The 22,479-nt window shown below is 49.3% G+C and overlaps 2 protein-coding genes across 7 annotated transcripts; both read left to right on the forward strand.

Annotated features, from left to right (window-relative positions):
• Positions 1-134: 134 nt before the first annotated feature.
• On the forward strand, positions 135-8,494 carry D2HGDH (D-2-hydroxyglutarate dehydrogenase). 4 transcript variants are annotated; one of them, XM_054639570.2, is made up of 9 exons: positions 135-595; positions 1,779-1,836; positions 2,790-2,929; positions 3,364-3,557; positions 4,697-4,865; positions 5,441-5,584; positions 5,993-6,135; positions 6,280-6,445; positions 8,006-8,494. In XM_054639570.2, exons 1-9 carry the CDS (start codon positions 325-327, stop codon positions 8,278-8,280), a joined length of 1,560 nt encoding a protein of 519 aa, XP_054495545.2. In that variant the 5' UTR covers positions 135-324; the 3' UTR covers positions 8,281-8,494. The 4 variants fall into 4 exon arrangements, with proteins under 4 accessions (XP_054495545.2, XP_077039845.1, XP_054495546.2 ...); XM_077183730.1 differs by having other exon boundaries at positions 460-595; positions 1,739-1,836; XM_054639571.2 differs by having other exon boundaries at positions 460-595; positions 1,739-3,046.
• Positions 8,495-9,015: 521 nt separating this feature from the next.
• GAL3ST2 (galactose-3-O-sulfotransferase 2) lies at positions 9,016-21,619 on the forward strand. 3 transcript variants are annotated; one of them, XM_077183732.1, is made up of 4 exons: positions 9,016-13,486; positions 19,269-19,355; positions 19,776-20,055; positions 20,478-21,619. In XM_077183732.1, the coding sequence occupies exons 2-4, from the start codon at positions 19,336-19,338 to the stop codon at positions 21,336-21,338; spliced, it is 1,161 nt and encodes a 386-aa protein (XP_077039847.1). In that variant the 5' UTR covers positions 9,016-13,486; positions 19,269-19,335; the 3' UTR covers positions 21,339-21,619. The 3 variants fall into 3 exon arrangements, with proteins under 3 accessions (XP_077039847.1, XP_054495243.2, XP_077039846.1); XM_054639268.2 differs by lacking the exon at positions 9,016-13,486 and adding an exon at positions 13,499-14,642; XM_077183731.1 differs by lacking the exon at positions 9,016-13,486 and having other exon boundaries at positions 18,870-19,355.
• Positions 21,620-22,479: the final 860 nt, after the last annotated feature.

Consider the following 22,479-nt stretch of genomic DNA (forward strand, 5'->3'; position numbering starts at 1 on the left):
GTGTGAGGGGGGTTTTTTGGGGGGGAAGAAATGTGAGGGGGTGCTGTTGCAACCTCCGGCCGCCAGGGGGCGCTGCCGCCCGCCGCGATGAGCGCATTCGCGCTCATCGCGGCGGGCGGCAGCGCCCCCTGGCGGCTCGGAGTGAGGCGAGCGGCGCGTCCCCGCCGCTTCCAGGCCCCGGAGCGTCCTTGGAATCTTCCGTTTTACCGGGATAATCCTGAATTTTCCCTCCCGGCCCGCGCTAGACCACACTGAGAAGGCCGCGTGTCGCGGTGGGAGCAGCGGAAGAGCCGCCCTCACGGAGCGAAGCCGCGGTTTTTGCCCATGGCTGCCGCAGTCGTGTGGCGCCGCGGGGCCGCCTGGCTCAGGAGCTGCCGAGGGAACCGGGAGCTCCCCGGTGTGGCCCGGGCCAGGGGCTGTGCTGGCTCCCGGGAGGTGGTGCCGACCTGCGAGCGGTACGCGGTGCGGAGGCTGCCCTTCGGCCGGCTGGCGGATGGCGATGTGGCTTTCTTCGAGCGCCTCATGCCCGGCAGGGTGGTCACCGGCGAGGAGGAGGTGAAGCCATTTAATGTGGACTGGCTGAAGTCGGTGCGAGGTAAGCGAGCTGCGCGGTGAAACCTCCTTCCTGCCTCCGTTAATTACCGGAACAAGGAGTTTGCCAAAGGAAAGCTTTTCTTTATTAATGGCGGATCGCGTCTGTACAGGCCGTAGAGTTGGAAGGGACCCATGAGGATTATGGAGTCCAACTCCTGGTCCTGCACGGACACCCCGACAATCCCACCCTGTGCCTGAGAGCATTGTCCAAATGCTGCTGCAGCTCTGGCAGCCCTGGGGCCGTGCCCATTCCCTGGGGAGCCTTCTCTGGAGTAAGAACCTTTCCCTGATAGCCGCCCTAACCCTTTCCTGACACAGCTCCAGCTGTTCCCTCGGGTCCTGTCACTGGTCACCAGAGAACAGATGAGTGCCTCCCCATCCAAAATTAGTTTTTCTCATAAAATTATTCCTTTAAGAATTACCTGATAGCTGGAAAACTTAAAGGCTTTCTCAAAAATAAAAAAAAATCTAAACCCTCTAACTTAATTTTTTCCTGAGACAAATTGATTCAGCTAACAGTTTTGATTGAACCTCACAAACGAATATGAAAGCTTTTGGGAGACTTGATTGCAGCCTTCCAGTACCTTAATGGGGCTTATAAAAAGGAGGGAGAGAGACTTTATGTGGGCCTGGAGTGGCAGGACAAGGGGGAATGGCTTCCCACTGCCAGAGGGCAGGGATAGATGGGATATTGGAAAGAAATTCTTCCCTGGGAGGATGCTGAGGCCCTGGCACAGGGTGCCTAGAGAAGCTGTGACTGCCTCTGGATCCCTGGAAGTGTCCAAGGCCAGGCTGGACAGGGCTTGGAGCAACCTGGGCTAGTGGAAGGTGTCCTGCCCATGGAATGAGATCAACTTTTAGGTCCTTTCCAACCCAAATCATCCTGTGATTCTGTGTTTCTAAATCAAGCATTGTGAATTCTCTGTTCCTTCTCTCAAAGATTTCATGAGAATTTAAACTGTTTCCCATTGCCTCCATTGGCACCCAAGTCTGCCTATACATGCAAAGTTTTTTGCAGGGCTTAAAGGGAAAGGCTGCTGTTGAAATATTTATTGTCAAAGTGGTTGAAATGCCTAACAGTGGAGGGAGCATTGTTATTTCCCACCTCATCCTTTCCCCCCCTGTTTCTTTCTGACCTCTGCAGAGCCACAGCTTGCCTTGAGAGTCCCTTGCTTTCATTGCAGGCTGCAGCCAGCTGGTGTTGAAGCCCCAGACCACAGCAGAGGTGTCTCAGATTCTCAGGTAACACACACCTTTTCTGCTGGGCTTGGTGTTGAGGAGACTTGGGTCGAGTCAGGGATGATCCAGCACCTGAAGGCAGCTTGTAGGTGTTCAGACACCAATTCCTTAAGCACTGGACTTGCTGAGTTCGTTTTCTTCATGACTTTTCTGCTCTGATAACTGGCTGAAATTAGGTATTATACAGGTGCTCAGGAAAGAGCAGTTTTGTGAAAGATTCAGGAGGGTCTGTTTGAGAAGGTGAAGAAGGTTAGGGCAGTTTGAGGGTCTGTTTTATCCACGCTGGTGTGAGCACAGCTCTGCTGGGGCAGTGCTGTGCCAGGTCACTGTTTGGCTGAGGAGCTGACAGCTGCAGGAACGTGCTCCTGGCTCTGTTCAAACAGGGATGCAGGGCACAGGAAAGGCAGGCAGGGCTTCTGAGGGAGCTCTGGTGCCGTGGGCTCTGTGCCATCCCTTGTGCAGGAGCTGCTGTGAGCTCAGAGGGGATGTGGTGGGTGCTGCTTGGCAGGGATGTGGCAGGTGCAGCAGCTGAGGCTCAGGTGCACGTTTTGTTGCCTACAGGACATGAATTTCTTGGGAGGAGGAGGGCACTCATGTCTGAAAGCACTGCCAGAGGATGGCTGACAGAGCCCACTGGGGAGCCCAAGCTGTTAGAACAGACTGCTATAGAAACAGAAGCAGTGCTTTCCAGGCAGATGGTGTGTGCCACATGTGTAGGGGTCTAACCTCAAGTGTTGGTTCTTTGCTCAGCCCTAGGCTGAGTTCAGACAGAAATTGTTCTTTCTCACTTTGTCATTGAAACTCTCTCCTTCCATCAATTTATTCTTTCAGTGAAATGCTGCTTAATTTTAAGGAGCACTGTCACAACAGTGACGTTCATGTAGAGATGAAACTTCTCTGACAGACTGATTGTGGCTTTTAAATGCATAAAAATTCAGAGAACTTTTTCCTTCCAGGTACTGCCATGAGAGGAACCTGGCAGTGAACCCTCAGGGGGGCAACACAGGCCTTGTTGGGGGCAGCGTTCCTGTCTTTGACGAGATCATTCTCTCCACTGCTCTCATGAACCAGATCATCAGCTTTGACAAGGTGTCTGGTAAATATTCCAGGGATGTGAAGCACAGAAATGAGCCCCAGGCCACAAAACAGGCATTTTCCTGGGAACAGATAGCAGCAGGATCAGCGGGGTTCAGCCCAGCAGCATCATAAGGAGGTTTGTTTGGATTTGGGGGGTCAGGCTGGTGTGAGTATCTCTGTTCAGAGAGGGAGAACAACAGGCAGAGACACATTTCATGTGACTGTGTTTTACCAGTCTACAGCTGTGGGTGATGGGATATTGAGACAATAGCAAAGCTCCCTGAGGCTTGAGGAGGGGGCAGCTCCCTGGAACATGCACAGATTTCTGCATTTAAACCGAATCCCAGGAAGTTTTGAAGAAGGTGGTGCTTGTATCTGCTCAAACTGCTCCTGCTTCTTGAGGAGGCACCTTCTTCTTGGCCATCAGCTTGTAGCATGGTGTTTGTGTTGCAGGAATCCTTGTGTGCCAGGCAGGCTGTGTGTTGGAGAGGCTCAGTGAGTACCTGGAGGAGCAGGGCTTCATCATGCCACTCGACCTGGGAGCCAAGGGCAGCTGCCACATCGGGGGCAACGTGGCCACCAACGCCGGGGGCCTGCGGCTCCTGAGGTACGGCTCTCTGCGAGGGACCGTGCTGGGCCTGGAAGTGGTAAGGCGAGTACCTGGCAGTTCCCTTCTTGTATAATCCTCTGCTGCACTGCTTCCTGCTCTTCTGACTGCCCAGCACACTGCCAGGTTCCTCTCCAGGCTTCCACTCTTTATCTTTTCCTTGTTGGGCTCTTTTGAGAAGGGTCAGCACATGTCTTCATGTGTGTAGCATGTTATTGCTGCTGCAGTTTCCAGCTTCCTGACTTCCACTGCTTGCTGACAGAGGTGGTGTTAGGTGGTTTTCTAATCCAGATAAGTGAAAAGAAGGTAGGGAGAGGTTGGGCCGTCCCAGGTTATCTGCATGGAGTTGGTTCCTCTGAGCAGAGGGTCTCTGGAACACTCTGCTAAATCCATCCTGCACCACTCTCTTCTAGTGGCTGCTCACTCGGATTTTAATAAATTCATAGGATCACAAACTGGTTTGTGTTGGATGGGACTTTGAAGATTAGGGTTTAAAGCCCACCCCATAACAGAGCTGTCTGCTTTGGGTTCATTTGGCTGTGTCCTAGAGTCTCTGCTGTTCCTCAGCTGCTCCTGTCCTACAGGCGAGTGCCTTGGGATGTAAAGGCTGGATTAAGAGTTCTAAAAGTTTTCATGGCTGGGGACAAAATTTGGGCAGGGAACAAAAGCATGGCTTTGTTTTACTGTGTAGACTTAGAAAGGAGAGCATTTGTCTGAGGTCAGTTTGGCTCTAATGTCAAAAAGCCTTTAATAACCTGTCTTGGAGATACTCAGCCTTAATTTAAGGCTCAAGTGGCAGAGGGTTTACTTCATTCTGCTTGACTGTTCACTGTTTCAAGTAGCTTTCCTTTTCTGCTGGATAGTGGGAGCTAGAGCTGCAGAGAATGTCTGGTCTTCTCCACCATTAGTATGAAAAGCAGAGCTAAGTGGATCTTTTGCTATTGCTTCTCCTGATGGAAGGAGAGAAGTAGGAAGGAAATACCTACTCTATCCTACTGGGGTAGGATATAGAGAGGGGGAAGAGCTGGGAATGGAGGAGCAGTGTGGGAATGGGCTGCAACTGTGTCACGTGCTCAAGGGGAGTGACACTGTGACACTTCCATCAGCTTGGTGGTGAGTTCATTCCCAAAGGCAGCAGATTCCTAGGCAGGTGCTCTGACTGGGCCCCTGTTCCCACAGGTGCTGGCTGATGGCTCAGCTCTGGACTGCCTGACCTCTCTGCGCAAAGATAACACAGGCTATGACCTCAAGCAGCTCTTCATCGGATCCGAGGGGACCTTGGGAGTTATCACTGCTGTCTCCATACTCTGTCCTCAGAAGCCCAAGGCTGTGAATGTGGCATTCCTAGGTAGAAGCTGATATGACTTCACACCTGAATTCAAAGGCTGGGAATAGGGATAGAGAGGAGAAAGCATTGCTCAGCCTGCTGAGCTGGACTGCCAGCATCAACTGGTTTCTTGGAAATAGTGTACGGCTCTGTGCTAAAATACCTGTGCAGGTATTTAATACCTGTTGAAATATCTGCAAGGGCAGGTTGTTCTGTAAGGACAGTGGAGCCAGGAGCTTAGCAGGGTGAGCAGGCAGGCAGGACAGTCCCCTCACTGGTGAGGGAGGGCCTGGTCTGACAGGCTCAAGAGATGAGCAGGGCAAGACTGTGACAGCAGGCAGAGGCAGCCACCATCCAGGAGTCAGGTGAGTGACCAGGTGATGAGGCAAGGCTGAGAAATCACATCTGCAGGTCAGCCTCTGGATCAGCAGAGTATGTGGCCAGGCTGCTTAAAAGCTGCTTCTGGATGTCCCTCAACAGGTCCAGAGTTGTTTGTGGGAAGCCTTCACTGAGATTGTTTTACTTCTTAGAAACCTCCAGAGGGTTTGGGGTGGTGTCTGGTTTTTGGTCATGATTCCTGTCTGTTTTGTCTGAAGGGTGTCAGAGTTTTGCCAAGGTTCTGGAAACATTCACAACCTGCAGAGCCATGCTGGGTGAGATCCTGTCTGCCTACGAGTTCATGGATGAGAAGTGCATGGAACTGGTTGAGACACATCTCAAGCTATCCAGCCCAGTGGCAGGTACCAGTGATATTCACACTGTAGAAAGGGGCAGGGAATCCCCTGCTTGGGGATTTTTAGACTACTTCTAAACACTTCTAAAAAGTGACTCATTTTAAAAAGTTGACTCACTGACTTTTAAAAGGTTGGTGATTGTGTGGGCATCCCTCATAATTTTTGTACCTAGTATATCCATTCCAAACACCTTTTATCTTTAAAGATGAGACTTTTTACTTGTATTTGTCCTCACAAAACTGCTAGCTTTCTGGGAAGTGGTTGCTTAATAAAAGATCTAGCATGTCAGTGAAGTGCTCTCTCTGGCACCAGGGAGTCTGGGCACATAACATGTGGGGGAAACTCAAAAACCTGCCCTGAATTCCTCTGTTTTGCCCCAGGGCATCTACTTACTTTGTTTACCCTCATTCTCAGACAGCCCTTTTTATGTTTTAATTGAAACTTCGGGCTCCAACTCAACTCATGATGAAGAAAAATTGAACAGCTTCCTAGAACGGGCCATGGCTTCTGGTTTGGTCACTGATGGAACTGTGGCAACGGACGAGAAGAAAATAAAGGCAAGTCAGTGTTTCCTCTCCCACAAACCTCTTTATGTGGATTTGTGTTTTATATAGGCAGGTGTTCAGACTCAGGTTTGGTGTATGCATGGAAGCCAAGAGCTGCTTGGCTGATGTGGATTTCTGTGATCCCTCCTCACTCAGGTGCTGTGGAGCCTGCGGGAGAGGATCACCGAGGCCCTCACTCACGAGGGTTATGTGTACAAGTACGACATCTCCCTGCCCCTGGGAAAGCTCTATGAGCTCGTCACTGACATGAGGGCTCGGCTGGGCCACACTGCCAAAAACGTGGTGGGCTATGGCCACTTGGGTAAGTGGGGCTCTCTTGGATTTGCAGGGAACGCCCCAGCAAGGGCAGGAATGACCAATCTGACTCCATGTTCTCAGAAGGCTCATTTATTACTTTATGATATTATACTATACTAAACTATACTGAAGAGTACAGAAAGGATACTTACACAATGCTCAAAAGATAATAATGAAAACTCATGACTCTTTCCAGAGTCTTGACACAGCTTGACCCTGATTGGCCAATGAGTCAAAATAACTCACACCAGAATCCAATGGAACAATCACCTGTGGATAAACAATCTCCAAACACATTCCAAAGGGGCAAAACACAGGAGAAGCAAATGAAACAAGAATTGTTTCCCTTTTCTCTGAGGCTTCTCAGCTTCCCAGGAGAAAAATCCTGGGCAAAGGGATTTTTTCGGAGAATGTGAATGCCACAAGGGTGCTGGGAAAGGAGGTGATGGCCCCTCTGTGCTGTGGGTGAGAGGCTTAAATTGAGGGCTGTGGAAGAGGAGGATGCATCAGGATCTTTGTGTTTGAATTTCACTGCTTTCAGACTGTTTTCCATGTACTGATGGCAGGTTTCTGGCCAGTGAGCCATGGAACTGGTCACCTGTATCTTCTGGCTGTGTACTTTCTATTTAAATATGTAATTTGTTCAATTGGGCCATCAGTTTGGTGGATGAACTTAGACACATTTGGCAGATAACCACTTTATTGTCCAAAGTGATTAATCCTACTGGAAATCAGTTTTTTGTGAGCCATTAACCCTCCAACAGAGAGTGATAAATGCACAGAAAGGCTGATAGATTTGTCAGCTTGCTAGGAAACTAACCTGATTTTACAAGCAGGTCAACTGGTCATTTAGGAGAGCTGTTCTGTTACAAAAAAATCTGAAACACTGTAGAGCACACTTGATTAGGGATCATTTGAAAGACACATTGCATAACAAAAGCTTCCTGTTGGTAGCTCTTTGAGGACTAAGCTGTGTGCAGTGAGGGTTTGCTAGGATGCAGGAGGAGGATGAGCAAGTTGTATTTTTCTTTGTGTGTTTTGTCTTTTGGAGTACCCAGCAACTCCTCTGTGCTTAATCAAATCCTGTCACACACAGTGGCAAAAGGAGAAGTTGTTCTGCTTTCTTTGTTTCTATTGACACAGTGCCAAAGCACATTTAGGGCATTGCACAAACATAATAGGGAGAGAAAAAGTGATGAAGGACCATGTTAAAATCTAATAATCATTATGAAATGCCATTGGGCAAGTCTTTGTCATTGCATCACGGTGGTGGCACAAACATTAATGCAGCACAGTGGGAATTTGAAAATCACAAAAGTCGGAGTTTGAAAGTAGCTTAACTCAGAACCTTTCCTCAAATACTGCACTTGGAGCATGGAAAAGCAAAGATCCCATTTGAATTATTTGTGCACGGAGAGGCTGACATTTGTAGGACAGTGAGCTTGTCCTTTCTGCACAGTTTGCAGACTAACAAAGGCCCTGTTGTTTGAGAACAGGAATGAGTATCCATTGCAGGGCCACCAGGTTTTTCTCCCAGACCCAGCTGTGCAATGTTTTCTTCCAGGAGATGGGAACTTGCACTTGAACATCACTGCAGAGTCCTACAGCCATTCCCTGCTGGATGCCATCGAGCCCTTCGTGTACGAATGGACTGCCAGATACAGTGGGAGCATCAGTGCAGAGCACGGGCTGGGCTTCAAGAAGAGGCACTTCATTCACTACAGCAAACCACGCCAGGCAGTGCTGCTCATGCAGCAGTTCAAAGCCATGCTGGACCCCAAAGGGATCCTCAACCCCTACAAGACTCTGCCCTCAGCTCCTGAGGGGAGCACGTGCTGAGGAGGCAGCAGAGCAGGGCAGCTCCAGCTCTGTACCTGCACTTGGGCCATAAGCATCCTGGATCAGCAAGAACATGGAGTGCTCTGTGTTTGATTTTGTTAGTGGGATGGAGCAAGTAAAGGAATGTGGTTGCTCTCTTTGGGGGTGCCTGCTCTTGCTGAAGAACACACTGCTGGGTTTTCTACTTAGTCTGAACACTGAAACCAAACATGGAGATACTGTGTGTGTATGAGTATTCCAACTCTCTGTCCCCTTGGGTTTGCTTTGATTTATCAGTGACAGCAGCCAAAGGAGGCGTTTTCTCACTTGGGCTGTGCAAGTGAAGCATCAGAGACACAGGAGAGCCTGTGGATGTAAGTCTTCCAAGTGAAGGTGTTGCTCTTCCTGTCTTGGTTTGAACAGACAGGTGTCTGCTAAGGAAGGCAGGAGCCTCCCCTGGAATGGAAAATGTAAACCCCCTACCTCTGAATTGTTATGATTTTGAAACTAAGAGGCTCTCAGTAAAGATATGGGAATAGGAATAACAGTTCTTTACTAGGAAAATTAAAATAAAATTGCAATAGTACAAACAAACAAAACCATTGACAGAGTCAGAGCATGCCCTGTCCCTGTGTGTCAGGGGGTGGCACAGCCCCATCCCATGGGGGCTCAGCCCTCCTGCAGTGCCAGCTGTGGCTCTGCTGGAGCAAGGATCCTGCACAAGGGGGGAGTTTTCCTCTGCAGCCCCAGGGCTGCTGGAGATGGGCCTGGGCTCCCTCTGGCAATGCAGGGCAGCAGAAGCTGCTCCTCTGGCAATGCACTGGGCAAAGGCTGCTGGGCTGTGCCAGGCTCAGATTGGATCCAGGTAGGAATGCTTGGCTCCTGCCCTGGGCAATGCAGCATCTCCCCATGGGATGCTGGAATTGGATCAGCCCTGCAGGGACACTTACAAGAGATCTCCTGGAGGGAGGATTGGGTGTGGAAAAGATAAAACAAACTGCCCAATGAACAGAGGATAGTTGCCATGCCTTTACCAGATGGTAATTTAATACACACCAGCCAAACCTGAGACACTTCCTCACTTGTTTTATCTAATACACTTATCCCAAAGCCCACAACAACATCTGGCCATGGCCTCTTTAGTGATGCCACCTCCAGGCTGTCCCAAATAAGTACCAGTGTTGTCCCATGTACAGGTTTGCAGTGCTGGAAGGACTGCCTGGAGAAGAAAAGGTTCTGGAGACTCAGCTTCTGGATTTTATTACCTGGAGGAGAAATAGCAGCAGCCAGGATGATGGGGGGGATCCCAGCCCTCCTGCTTGGCCAGGGGCAGGCTCTAGGCATGCCAGTGTTTCCTGCTTCCTTGACTTCCAGTCTGTTCTTCACAGCAAATCAGGATTTGCTCTCACATAGAGGTGTAAAATTATCCCTCCCAACCTGGCTGGATAATACCTGGGATAACCTGGAGTGATAATCCAAAAGGATGGGCTTGGAGCAACCTGGTCTAGTGGCAGGTGTCCCTGCCCATAGCAGAGAAGTAGAATGGGATGGGCTTTCAGGGCCCTTCCAAGCCAAACCACTGTGTGACTGTGCTGGGAGTGCTGTGGGCTCTCTGGAGGGAGGAGAGGCCTTGCAGAGGGCTCTGCACAGATGCACCACAGGGCAGTGCCAGTGGCACAGAACTGCTGAGTCCAAGTGCTGGGCTCTGCACTCAGGGGGAGCAAGGCTGGGCACGAGGCTGAGCTGGGAGGGGAGAGGCTGGGGAGCAGCCCCTGGAAGGGTCTGGGGGTGCTGGGGCAGCAGCTCAGCAGGAGCCATGGCCAGGAGGGCAGGTGGCATCCTGGGGACACTGACACAGGAGAGGGCATGGCCTGGCTGTGCTCAGCTCTGGGCAGCCTCACCCAGAGAGCTCCAGGGTCAGGGATGGGGGAAGGGGCTCGAGTGTGCCCAGGAGAACCAGGCTGGGGCTGGGAGGTGTGACCTGGGAGGAGGCTGAGGGCTCTGGCTTTGCCTGCTTTGGAGAAAAGGAGGCTGAGGCACAGCCCCATCCCCTCTGCAGCTTCCTGAGGAGGGGGCACGGAGAGGGAAGTGCTGATCTCATGGGAATGCTGCTCTCAAAGCAGGGCCAGGGAGGTTCAGGCTGGACATTAGGAAGTGTTTCTCTATAGAGCAGATAATCAAATACTGCACCAGGCTCCCTGGAGAGATGGTTGATGCCCCAGACTGTCTGTGCTCAAGAGGCATTTGAGCAGTGGTGTAACTTTAGAGCAGCCCTGAACTGGTCAAGCAGTTGGACCAGATGGTTGTCCTAAGTTCCTTCCAGCTGAACTGTTCTATTCTAACATGAAGGGTTTTGTTGGTTTTGGGGTTTGGTTTTATTTGCTACAGTGTCTTGTAATGTATGGTTTGTTGTACAAAACCACAGTCACCTTTCTGCTACAGAGGCAGTGAATCATTCATCTTCTGGCTTACTTGGTGTTTGTTAGTTATATCCTTATTTGCTGATATGTGTCACTCATAATCTAGGCTCTTTTGTATCCAAATGAAGCAGGTGGTAATAAGAAAGAGCCAGAGCATTTTCCAAAAGTAAATCATCTCACTAAGCTGATAACTTTTTACAACAAAAGGATGTTTTCTTTCAACATGGGCAGAGCAGTGGATGTCAGCAAAGCCTGTTATGCTCTTTCCCACAATCTTCTCCAGGCTGGACAGGGATTTGAGTGGCCTGGCCTAATGGAAGGTGTCCCCTGCTAGTGGCAGGGGGGCTGGAACAGGGTGAGCTTCCAACCTAAACCATCCTGTGATTCTGTCATTCTCCTGGGCTGCCTGGGTGGGCTGGGGGACAGGTAATAAGCTGGCTCAGGCTGTGCTCAGAGGGAGCCCATTGATGGATTTTACTCAGCTGTACTGGTTTGGAAAGCCTTACTGGATGCCATGAGAGTAGGGAAGGGAAGGTGGTGTCTTATGCAGTAGCCATCTTCTCCACTACCTGCTTTTCTGTGATTGTTGGCTCTTCCACAGAGCAGTGAAATAAATGTTCCGTCCAGAGCCTTGTTCTTCAAAGAAAAACCATCCTAAAGAGTGTTTTCTTCTGTTTGTAGGCAGTACAAAGGCTGCACACTGTCAGACTGCACTAAGGATGCTGGCTTGTGCTCAGCAATGTGTTTCAGTGCCCTTCTCAATACAGTTCCTAAGACCACATCTCTCTCAGCTTAGCCTTGTGGATGCTTTTGACAGAAATACCTCCATATATTCCATGGCCTGCCAGTCCCTAGTCCTGCTCTCCACTCTTGGCCATTCAACCCTTTCTCTTTATTATGGGACACTCCCCACCTCTCCCTGCATCCTTCAGGACCAGTCAGAGAGGAGTTGATTGTCCTCTTCTGGGCTAAAGCAAAGTGAACAATGCCATCACTTGCAAAGAGGGAGAATTTTCTCATGGAAGGGGTGCCCAGGCATTGGCAGGGGCTGCCCAGGGAGGTGCTGGAGTCCCTGGAGGTGTTCAAGGAATACCTGGATGTGGCACTCAGTGCTCTGGGCTGGTTACAAGGTGGATATTGCTCACAGGCTGAGCTCAGTGGTCTTGGAGGTCTCTCCCAGCTCAAATGGTTCTGGACTTCTGTGGCTCTGTGAAAAGAGAAGACAGTCTGTGCTGCTTGGGTATGGGGTGATGAAAAGCTAAGGGAAGTTCATGATGTCCTTGGAAAAGAAATCTGCCAGGATGCAGCTAGTTCTTCCTGAATCAAGCTGTTTATATTTTCTGCCCTTTCCCTACACCATTATTTCTTTTTTTCCCCCTAAACTACTGACCATCACTGTGTAAAATACAGACTTTCCACATGAAAAGCTCTTTTGGGGAAGTGGAACTTTCCATAGTTCTCTTTTTCAGCTGTGTACAGAGAGGGTGCTCGGGAGGGAGACACACAACCCTGGGCTGTGGCCAGGGGAGTTCTGGCATAGCTCCATTTAACATCTTCCTTACACTTGCAGATCTTAAAGCCCCATGTAAGTTGCACTGTTGCACTGAACAATAGAGCAGTTCCCTGGGGGAATACAAGGGAGGAGGCAGTGTAGGGTTATTTTATCTTTCCTAGACCTTACTTCTGTGTTCTCAGCGATGCTTTCACATAGTGGTGCACTGCTGTTTGTAGCAGGGAGAGACAGGGTGGGTACATGCATGTGTATTTTTAGAAAGAATCAGTGTGACAGGCATTTCTTGTCCAAAATTCTAATTTTTTTTGAGACAGACTTAAACACTAGAATGCTGTGAATGCTCTGCACTTAGAACCAGTGGTCTTCTTGGCTCTCTCTACTGGTTTTGTCTTTCTCTGTACAGGATTATGGCGGGGACAGAGTTAATTTTCTTGACAGTGGCTGGTCTGGATCTGTGTTTGGATCGGCGATGGAAGCACAGGAATGTTGTAGCTGTTGCTGAGTGGTGCTTACACAACATGAAGGTCTGTTCTGCTCCTCACCAGTGCGGAGCTGCGAGGGGACCCAGCCGAGCTGGCTGAGCACAGCGCCGGAGGAGGCGGCGCCCAGCAATAAAACCGGGCAGGAAGGAGGAAGGGGGTGTTCCCAAGTCACCGTTACGGGTGATGGAGCTCAGCTTTCCTGGGATGGCCCAGCACCCACCTGCGGCAGGAAGCAGGGAATGATTTCCTTCTGATTCACTTGTTTGTGCAGGTTTTGCTTTACCTGTTAAACTGCCCTTATCACAACCCACGAGTTTTTGCATTTCCTCCTGATTCTCCCCATCCTGCTGCAAGGGGCAACTCTCCCAGGGCCTGACCCCCAAGAGGAAGCAGAGCAGGATGGAGTGATGAATCCCACCCAACTCACTAATTCTGTGTCACCTGGCTGCCCTTCCCGGCCCCAGCCCACCTCCACATCAGAACAAGTATTCATGCCTGGCATAATTTTTTTTTTTTTGGTGTAACCAAAGCTGACAACACCCCAGGAGAGAGCAATGAATCAATTGTAAAAGTGTAAAAAATGGGCTTTTGTGATCTGCGGGCTCTACCAGCTCCTGAGTGAGAAATGGCACAGCTGACGTGTGTAATGTAACAGGAGAAAGAGGTCGCTGAAATGTGCCCTCCCTGCCAGCAGCAGCTGGTGCTGTGCCAAGAGTAACCCTAGAAATTCTCCATAAAAGAGCACATTGACACAGGTTCTACCAAGAAACTCAAGGAAAGCAACCCTACACCTTGCTAATCTCTGCATCTTGGTAAGTGCTGGAGTTGGGGCTGGTCTGGGGAAGCTGTGATTTAAAAAGAAATGCTGTGAATTTCGGTGCTCTGGAAATGCAGCAATGTAGCTGAAGGATCCTGGAGTGCTGAGGATTTGGCTGTTGGTGGGGGTCCAACAGTACACAAGGGTTAGAAGGGTGGCACTGTGTGAGGGGAGGGAAAGGGGACCACCAGGAGGTGCATGGAACTCAGCATGGCTGTAAAAGACCAAAGTAACAACTCAGTGCCCCCTAATCCAGGCTGGGAGGTGTGGGTACACTTCTAGTTGCCCAAATGAGGAGAGCAGTGGCTTCATCCCAGTATGGGGAGCAGGGAGATGACCCCCCCTGCAGACCTGCAGGACAGATTCTGCTCTCCCAGGGCAAACTGCAACCATCAAATCCAGTTTGTGAAGTCCTGGTGTACAGCAGCCTCAGTGGAATCTAAAATTCCTGCATAATATGAATTGTAACGGTTGTTAATGACACCAGAGATAAAATAACGCCCCTTTAGGGACAAGATTTCTCCCTCCCAAGGCATGCATACAGCCAAGTCTATTAAGCTCTTAACCTCCAGCTACAGTAATTGCATTTTTACCAAAAATTTGAAGTCTAAATGTTTTAAGATGAATTTCCCATAGGTGAACACCATTCCTGTTTGCTCTTGCCAAATGTGTCTGGCAGGGAATTCCTGTCCTTACCCATCGAGCAAGAAGCAGATAAAAGGGACAGCAGTCACTGACCATGGCCCCTGGTGCAGGGTGACAAAGGTCCAGTGCCCTCCAGCAGCCCCTGTGAGCCTCCCTCCTGCAGCCAGGAGAGAAAAGGATCCCTTCTAAGGAATCCCAGTTCAGCCTCTCCTTCCCAGCAAAGCTGCTGCAAACGCCGTGTCCCGAGGCAGCTCTTTATGCCCGTGTTGATGTCCTGGATACCAGCACTTTTCATGGCTTATTAATTAACTCCCACCCCCTTCTGGGAACACCTAGCCACTCCCTTCATCCTCACCTATCCCAGCCATTTATAGCAGTGAACAGATGCTAGAAATAGAGACTTGGCCACTGTGAGCCAGAGGAGACAAACAGGCACTGGAGTCAGTTTGCAAAAGGAGAGATTTCCCAGCCTGCAGCAGCATGAAGAGCCCTGGGTGCACTCCAAGGTAAGGGCAGAGGGTGCTGAGTGCTGGGGGTGCCCAACTAAAACTTGCTTTGCAGGAAGGTCTGCTTCAAGTCATCCCTGGAAGTTGTTAATAACCCACAGAGTTAGTTACAATTTGCTCCAGGGAAGGGATTCATTTTGCCATTAGTATTTCTTGCCTGTGTTCCAGATCTTTGAATTTAAAAGAACCTTGCTAGTTTGATGCAGATGTCTGTTATTTTTGGCTTAAGCCAAAGGAACAAGAAGGGGGTCACAAGCCTTAAAGCATCTATAGCTGCACCTCTAAGAGAGGTAGATTTTGTGTAAGAGAGGTAGATTTCCATGTTTTCTTCCCAGAAGGGAAAAAAGCACAGCAGAGGCTGGAAAGGCAAGTGGAACCTCTGGCACCAAGTGTTCCGTGGGTTTTTTGTCTTCTTAGAATTTTGAGTCTCCCATGTGCTGCTCAAAGGTTTTCCAGGCTCGTTCAGGTAACTTCAGCACAGCATTCAGATTTGGACTTTCTCTCCTGAACTTTGCTGCACCAGATCTTAGAGGTATTTCACAACCTAAACAATTCCATGATGCTGTGCAGGTCAGAGCCTTGCAGTCTTGTGACAAAGGGGGTGTGTGATACTAAGGGAGCACAGCTTAAGGCTCTCACAGAGATGTGCCAGGGTGGTGGGGGCCAAGCTGAGGTGAAACCCCAGTGCAGGTCTGCAGACAGAGAATCAGAATATTCTGAGCTGGAAGGGATCCACAGGGATCATTGAGTGCAACTCCTGGTCCTGCAAAGGACGATCCCAAATACCATACCAAGTGCATGACAGCATTTTCCAGGTGCTTCTTGATATTCTCATAATTTCCATTGCATGCATTTGAAACATAGAGAGCCTGAGATGTAATCATTCTCTGCAGAATTTCAAGCAGTTGTCATGTCTTATTCTGGATTGAACACTGGAAGCAGGTCTGGGAGCAAATCCCACACTGGCCCTGTGCTGTTTTCTGGGAGAGCAGTCACACTGTGTTCAAAACACTGTGTATGCTCCAGGTGAAGATCCTACACCCTTTCTGTCAGTAAAAACCCTGAAACATTTCAGGAGCTCATTTGTTTCCAAGCACAAGATGTGCAGAAATGATGGAGGCTTGTTGCAAGAGGAGGGAAAAGTGCCATCAGTTTGCTGTGTGAGAGATTTGTTTATTCAGCCCCCTTATTCCCCCAGTGTGTGTGGGGATGTCACCCTGGAGCCAGGGACAGCCCTGACAGTGCAGTGCCCTACAGGGGTGATGGGCACAGGACTCCATGGGTGCACTGACCTGCACCCTGTGTACCTGCAGCCCTCCTCTCATCCCCACACTCCTCCCTGGGGATCTCCTGGATCCCTGCCCTTGGCTCTTCCTCTGGACACCCTCCTTGCTCACCTTTGCTGGGCTGAGGTGCAGCAGAGTTCCCTCCATGTCACCACTCCCTGCTTGTTCCCTGGGCTGGAAGGTGTTGTGGTGTTATGAGGGTCCCCAGGATGAGGTGAGAGATGAGAATCTGACTCCATGTTCTCAGAATGCTGATTTATTATTATATTATATTATATTATGTTATATTATATTATATTATATTATATTATATTATATTATATTATATTATATTATATTATATTATATTATATTATATTATATTATATTATATTATATTATATTATATTATATTATATTATATTATATTATATTATATTATATTACATTATATTGTATTATATTATATTATTTATATTATATTGTATTATATTGTATGCTATACTAAAACTATACTAAAGAAAGAGAAAGGATACATCAGGAAGCTATAAAAGAATGAATAATAAAAACCCATGACAGACCAGAGAGTCTCACACAGCTGGACTGGGATTGGTCATTAATTAAGAACAATTCACATGCTGGGTAAACAATTCTCCAAATCACATTCCAAAGCAGCAAAACAGGGAGAAGCTGAAGTTTCCCAGCTTCCCAGGAGAAGAATCGTGGGCAAAGAAGATTTTTCAGAAAATATCATGGTGACAGGAAGGCAGATACCCATCCATCCATCCATCATCCATCCATCATTCATCATCCATCCATCATCCATCCATCATCCATCCATCATCCATCCATCATCCATCCATCCATCCATCCATCCATCATCCATCCATCCATCCATCATCCATCCATCCATCCATCCATCCATCCATCCATCCATCCATCATCCATCCATCCATCCATCCATCCATCCATCCATCCATCATCCATCCATCATCCATCCATCATCCATCCATCATCCATCCATCCATCCATCCATCCATCCATCCATCCATCATCCATCCATCCATCCATCCATCCATCCATCATTCATCCATCCATCCATCCATCATCCATCCATCCATCCATTCATCCATCCATCCATCATCCATCCATCATCCATCCATCCATCCATCCATCCATCCATCCATCCATCATCCATCCATCATCCATCCATCCATCCATCCATCCATCCATCCATCCATCCATCCATCCCAGGCACAGGAACAAGCACCATGCCATGATAATGCATTGTTTGTCACCCCTGGGACAAGGATCCTGCCCTTTCTGCCTGGGGACTGGCACCTGCATGGACCATGTTCTGCAGAGATCAGTCACTCTTGCTCCTTAAAACTCACCATTCCAGGAAGAAATAGTTTTGGTCTAGACAATTCAAAGGTTCATTCCTCCCTGTGTCTCCAGGGACAAAATATAGCTGTTGTTTGGTTTGGGGCATGTCCAGACAAAATGGGTCTCTGGGAACATTCACTTAGGCTGGGGTTGGGCTTGGTGTGCTAAATGTGTCTGAATATTGGGAGGCAGAATGGCACTGTGTAATCCTTCATTTAAGCAAACAGCTATTAAAATATTGTGGGATGCCTTGAGGTGATAAGGTGCAGAGGTCTACAGAGCCTGTCTTCTTGCAGCAGAAGGGATTTTGCCATTAGTATTTCTTGCCTGTGTTCCAGGTCTTTGAATTTAAAAGAACCTTGTTAGTTTGATGCAGATGTCTATAATTTTCAGCTTGAGCCAGAAGAACAAGAAGGGGGACCTATGCTCTGGGTCTTCTAGAGCATATTGTGATCTGTATCTGCCCTCAGGATGATTTTGGGTGTATGTGATTTGTTTGCCCCATAAAACATCATTCAGAGTTGCCATTTTGGGGACACGACCTAAATTAATAAATGGACTGTTACTGCACCCATTAAACTCGACAGAAAAGGTGCAGCAGGAGGATGTCAGCTTAGGAAGGACCTCCAGGCAGGCAGGCAGGGTGATGTGCTTTGGAAAACCATCAGATAGAAGGCAGCCTCAGTTTAAATGAAAGACCAAGAAGATTGGTGTGGGGGCTGCATGGAGCCTGCTCGCTGCCCATGGGCTCCTCTGTCTTTCTTCTCCCACCTCATCTCCAAGGACAGGGCATTGTCCCACTGCCATCCCCCTAACAGGCCTGGGGCACAAAGTTTAGGAAATCTTGATGAAATCTTGCCTGCAGGACTGTCTTGAAATTCTGTGTGCAGAAGCTGTGCTGCAAATTCCTGACAGAGGTTGGTACCAGCTATGGCTGAGGGTCTCCCCTGGCCTTGGGAAGGGCTTTTGGAGGAAGGCTTGAAGGCTTGCTTGCTCCCTTTGGAGAGTGGAAACCACAAGTGTGACCATAGCATGCTGGAAATTGGGATGATATCTTCTTAAAACAGTGTAAAGCCTGAGCCAGATCTGCTGCATTTTGGCCATGTCTGCAAATATGAGATTCACACAGAGCTAAAAAAGCTTCCAGGGTGAGAGAAGTCAGATCAAACTTGGTGGTGAAAAATTCCTTTTAGGTGGGCACCAAACCTTCAAAAGATCCCCTCTGTGTCCCAGCTGGAGCACACTGGTGGTGATCATGGTACCACAGGATTGTTTGAATTGGAAAAGACATTAAAGACCATCCCACTCCAACCCCCTGCAATGTGCAGGGAACCCTTGATGCATCATGGTTGCTTAATTAGTGCTGGAAAAGACTCCTCCCTCATCATTATTCACCCCCCCCCCCCATTTCAAAGTGGGGTGTAATAAATCCATTACAGGTGTTGTTGGGTTATTTGATATTTCAGTCTTGAAAAATCATATTTTTATTGCAAAAGTACCTCAGTTTAGTGGATTTTTTCCCTCAGGTTAGTGTGTTTTTTCCTAAACCTCATCTTCTGGAGTGATGTGATTACAGGAGCTGCTCAGGTTTCTCACCAGGGAAGTCTTTATACCCCTACAAAGGGCTCGTTTTCTGGTGAATAATCTAGGAGTTTGAATAGTGAATAAGCTCTAAAGCCCCAGAAAACCAAAAGAAAAGCAAAACAAAAGGCAGCCAAGCAGAGCAGGAGGCTGTGGGAAGAGCTCAGGCTCTGCCTGAAGCGCACTGTGTCTTGCCAAAAGCAAAATTAGGAGAGTAATAGGGAAAGTGCAGTTTCTCACTGTCTTGCCTTTAACACCTGCTCAGGGTCCAAAGCTGGCTGCCAAAACGGAAATATAAAACTGTGCTCGCATTCCTGAGGGCAAGATGCAAAATGTGGTGGTTTGGGAAAGGACTATTGGGTAAAAATCCACTGAAACTCTTCTTTTTTTCCAGGCATGCCAGGTGTCTCATCATTTTCAGCTTCTGCCTGGGACTTTCCTGCCTCTCGGGATTCTTCCATATGAAGAGTAAGAGTTACAGGTAAGGGAGGCTGAAGCAAGGTTGCACAATTTCCTGTACCTGGAGCAGCCAGGACGTGGCCTCTGACATCTGATTTATTTCTCATGAAGCCTTGTGCAAATGTTCAAAGGGGGGTGGCTCCAAACTAGGTCCTGGTTTGGGGAAGGAATGGAATTAGCCAAAGCTCAGCCTCTGTGGGACAAAATCAGCTGTGTGGGAAAAGGGGATTGAGCTGAAATCTTTGGTAAGTGAGAGTCTGGAGAGGGGGAAAACTGGAGGGGGGAAAACACCTACACTGGAGGGTTGGGGCTGATTTGGATGCAGCCTTGGACCACTGCAGGTGTGGGGTCAGAGGAGCAGCTGGGTTTGGCTTTGCCAGGTCTCAGAGAAGGGGTGCAGCACCAAGAGAGTCTCTTTGCCCCATTTGTCACCTCCCTGCAGAATCTCAAAGAGCCACGAGGAGCTGCTGATCCCTCCCACGCCGTGCCATGCCAAGACAAACGTCATGTTCCTCAAAACCCACAAGACTGCCAGCAGCACTGTGCTCAACATCATGTTCAGGTTTGCAGAGAGGTACAACCTCACTGTCGCCCTCCCTGCTGACAAGCTCCTCCACCTGGGCTACCCAAGCACTTTCATGGCCCACTTTGTGGAGGGCTTTGAAACCATAGGCCAAAATTACAACATCATGTGCAATCACCTGCGGTTTAACCCCTCGGAGGTAAGAAAGAGCCACGACACCTGAGGAGAAACTTGGCTGGGACAGGACTAACAGTGGTGGTGTTCATAGGGGTCCCAGGATGAGGGAGGAGATGAGGATCTTGACTCCATGTTTCAGAAGGCTGATTTGTTATTTTATGATATATATTATATTAAAAGAAATTGATATATTAAAACTATTCTAAAAGAATAGAAGGAAGGATTTCATCAGAAGGCTTGAAAGGAATAGAAAGGAATGGAATGAAAATAAAATCTCATGACTGACCAGAGAGTCTGAGACAGCCGGACTGTGATTGGCCATTAATTAAAAACAACCACATGAGACCAATCAAAGATGCACATGTTGCATTCCACAGCAGCAGATAATTATTGGTTTTTCTTTTCCTCTGAGACAGAGTAACCTCTTCTTCCTCCCACAAATAGGTAAAAAAGGTGATGGCAGCCAACACCTTCTACTTCTCCATCCTGAGGAACCCCATTCCTCTGCTGGAGTCTTCCTACATCTACTACAAGGACTATGTGCCTGCCTTCAGGAACTCCAAGAACGTGAACGAGTTCCTGGAGTCACCCACGAGGTATTACCAGCCAGCAGATTACAGGAGCAACATCTACGCCAGGAATATCATGTGGTTTGACTTTGGCTACAACAACAACGCCAAGGATGACACCAACTACACCCAGGCTGTCCTGGAGGAGATCGAGCACAACTTCCACCTCATCTTGATAGCAGACTACTTTGATGAGTCCATGATCCTCCTGAAGTACACTTTGTGCTGGGATCTGGATGATGTGATTTACTTCAAGCTCAATTCCAGAAGCCAGGACACTGTCCAGACGTTGACTCCGGAAAGTGAGGAGCAGATAAAAGCCTGGTGCTCACTGGACTGGAAGCTCTACCTGCACTTCAACCAGAGCTTCTGGAGGAGAATTGAGGAGACCATAGGGCTGGAGGTGCTGGCAAAGGAGGTGGATCACCTGCGGACCAGACAGAAGGAGCTCATGGAGACTTGTCTGTCAGAGCAGGAGGCAGTAAGGAAGGACCACATCAGGAATAAAGCTCTCCTGCCTTTCCAGTCAGGGGCTGCAAATATCCTGGGCTACAACCTCAAACAAGACTTGGACAACACAACTCTGAGAACCTGCCAGAAAATGGTCATACCAGAGCTCCAGTACACCTCCTACCTTTATGCTGTCCAGCACCCACACAAGAAGAGGAAAAATGTGGGATTGCCATTGCTGTGGACCAGTCTCCAGGAGAAGATGCAGCTCCCAGGGTCCAACTAGGACATGTGGCAGCCCACTGTGGCTTCCCACTGCTTTGCATCCCCCCTTGTCTGACCTGGAACTGACCCACAGGACTCCTGTGCATGAGGGGGAGGCAGTGGGGCTTTGTTTAGGGACACCAAGTTGGTGGTTGGTCTCTTTGGGGACCTTGAGCCAAAGGCTTTGCATTGTCCAGGTCCTGGGTGATCCCACCTGCCTGCTCCTGGCTGGAGGGAGCCAGGCTGGCTGCAGCTGGCCAAGACATTCCAGCCTCTTAATCATTAATCAGGAGCGTGATCATTTGCCTTCATTTGATTTTATTTGATATCCATCGTTGCATCAGTCTGGTCACAGCTCACTGGAGCAGGTCCTGATTTTGGAGGGTTTAGGGGAGGGGGAGGGAAGTCAGGGGGGTGTGACAAGGGGACACAGTGCTCAGAGGAGCAGGGGAGATGGTGGCTGTCCCATCCAGCAGCATCCACGCTCACTGAGGACAAACCACCACACGCTGCTGGAGCTGCCTCTGCTGTGGCAGCCCCAGGCACCCTGCCCAAAGCCAGGCAGGCTGGCTGCCTTGCCCAGTGGCATGTAAGCTGTGCCTCTCACATGTGTCACCAGGTGAATGGGCCTCTGTCCCATGTGGGAGAGCTCAGTGCTCCCCTGGGAGGAGGTTTTGTGGTTTTGCCCCTCGCTCCCAGGCAAGGGTGCCTGGGCATGGATGTTCCTTTGGGTGCAGCATCCCCAAAGCCCTTTTTTGGCAAAGCAGACAGTTTTTTGGGGCTCCCATTGCTGTGTTGGCCAAACTCTCCAGCACAGATGAGGAGGGGATGGAGTGAGGCACAGCTTTGGGCACACTGGTGCATCCAGGTCCCCACTGCTGCCCTGACCAGCATGAGCAGGAGGAGATGCTGGCCCAGCTTTAAACACTGGGGTTTTGTCAGGGTAAGCTGGCACTGACAGATGTGTTGGGGACAGGTGACAGTGACACCAAATCCACCCTCACAAACCTTCCTGCACTGCCCCAGCAGCAGTGCCCTGGATGGCAGGATGGGGAGGATGGCTCTGGGGTCCAGATGTTGCCTTTGGGGTGAAGCTGTGGGGCAGCAGCTCCAGCTGGGAATCAGGGGTGATGCTGTCAGAGGGAGGGGGGTGAGAAGCAGAG

This window comes from Agelaius phoeniceus, chromosome 10 (genome assembly GCF_051311805.1).
Source record: "Agelaius phoeniceus isolate bAgePho1 chromosome 10, bAgePho1.hap1, whole genome shotgun sequence".
NCBI classification, from domain to species: domain Eukaryota; kingdom Metazoa; phylum Chordata; class Aves; order Passeriformes; family Icteridae; genus Agelaius; species Agelaius phoeniceus.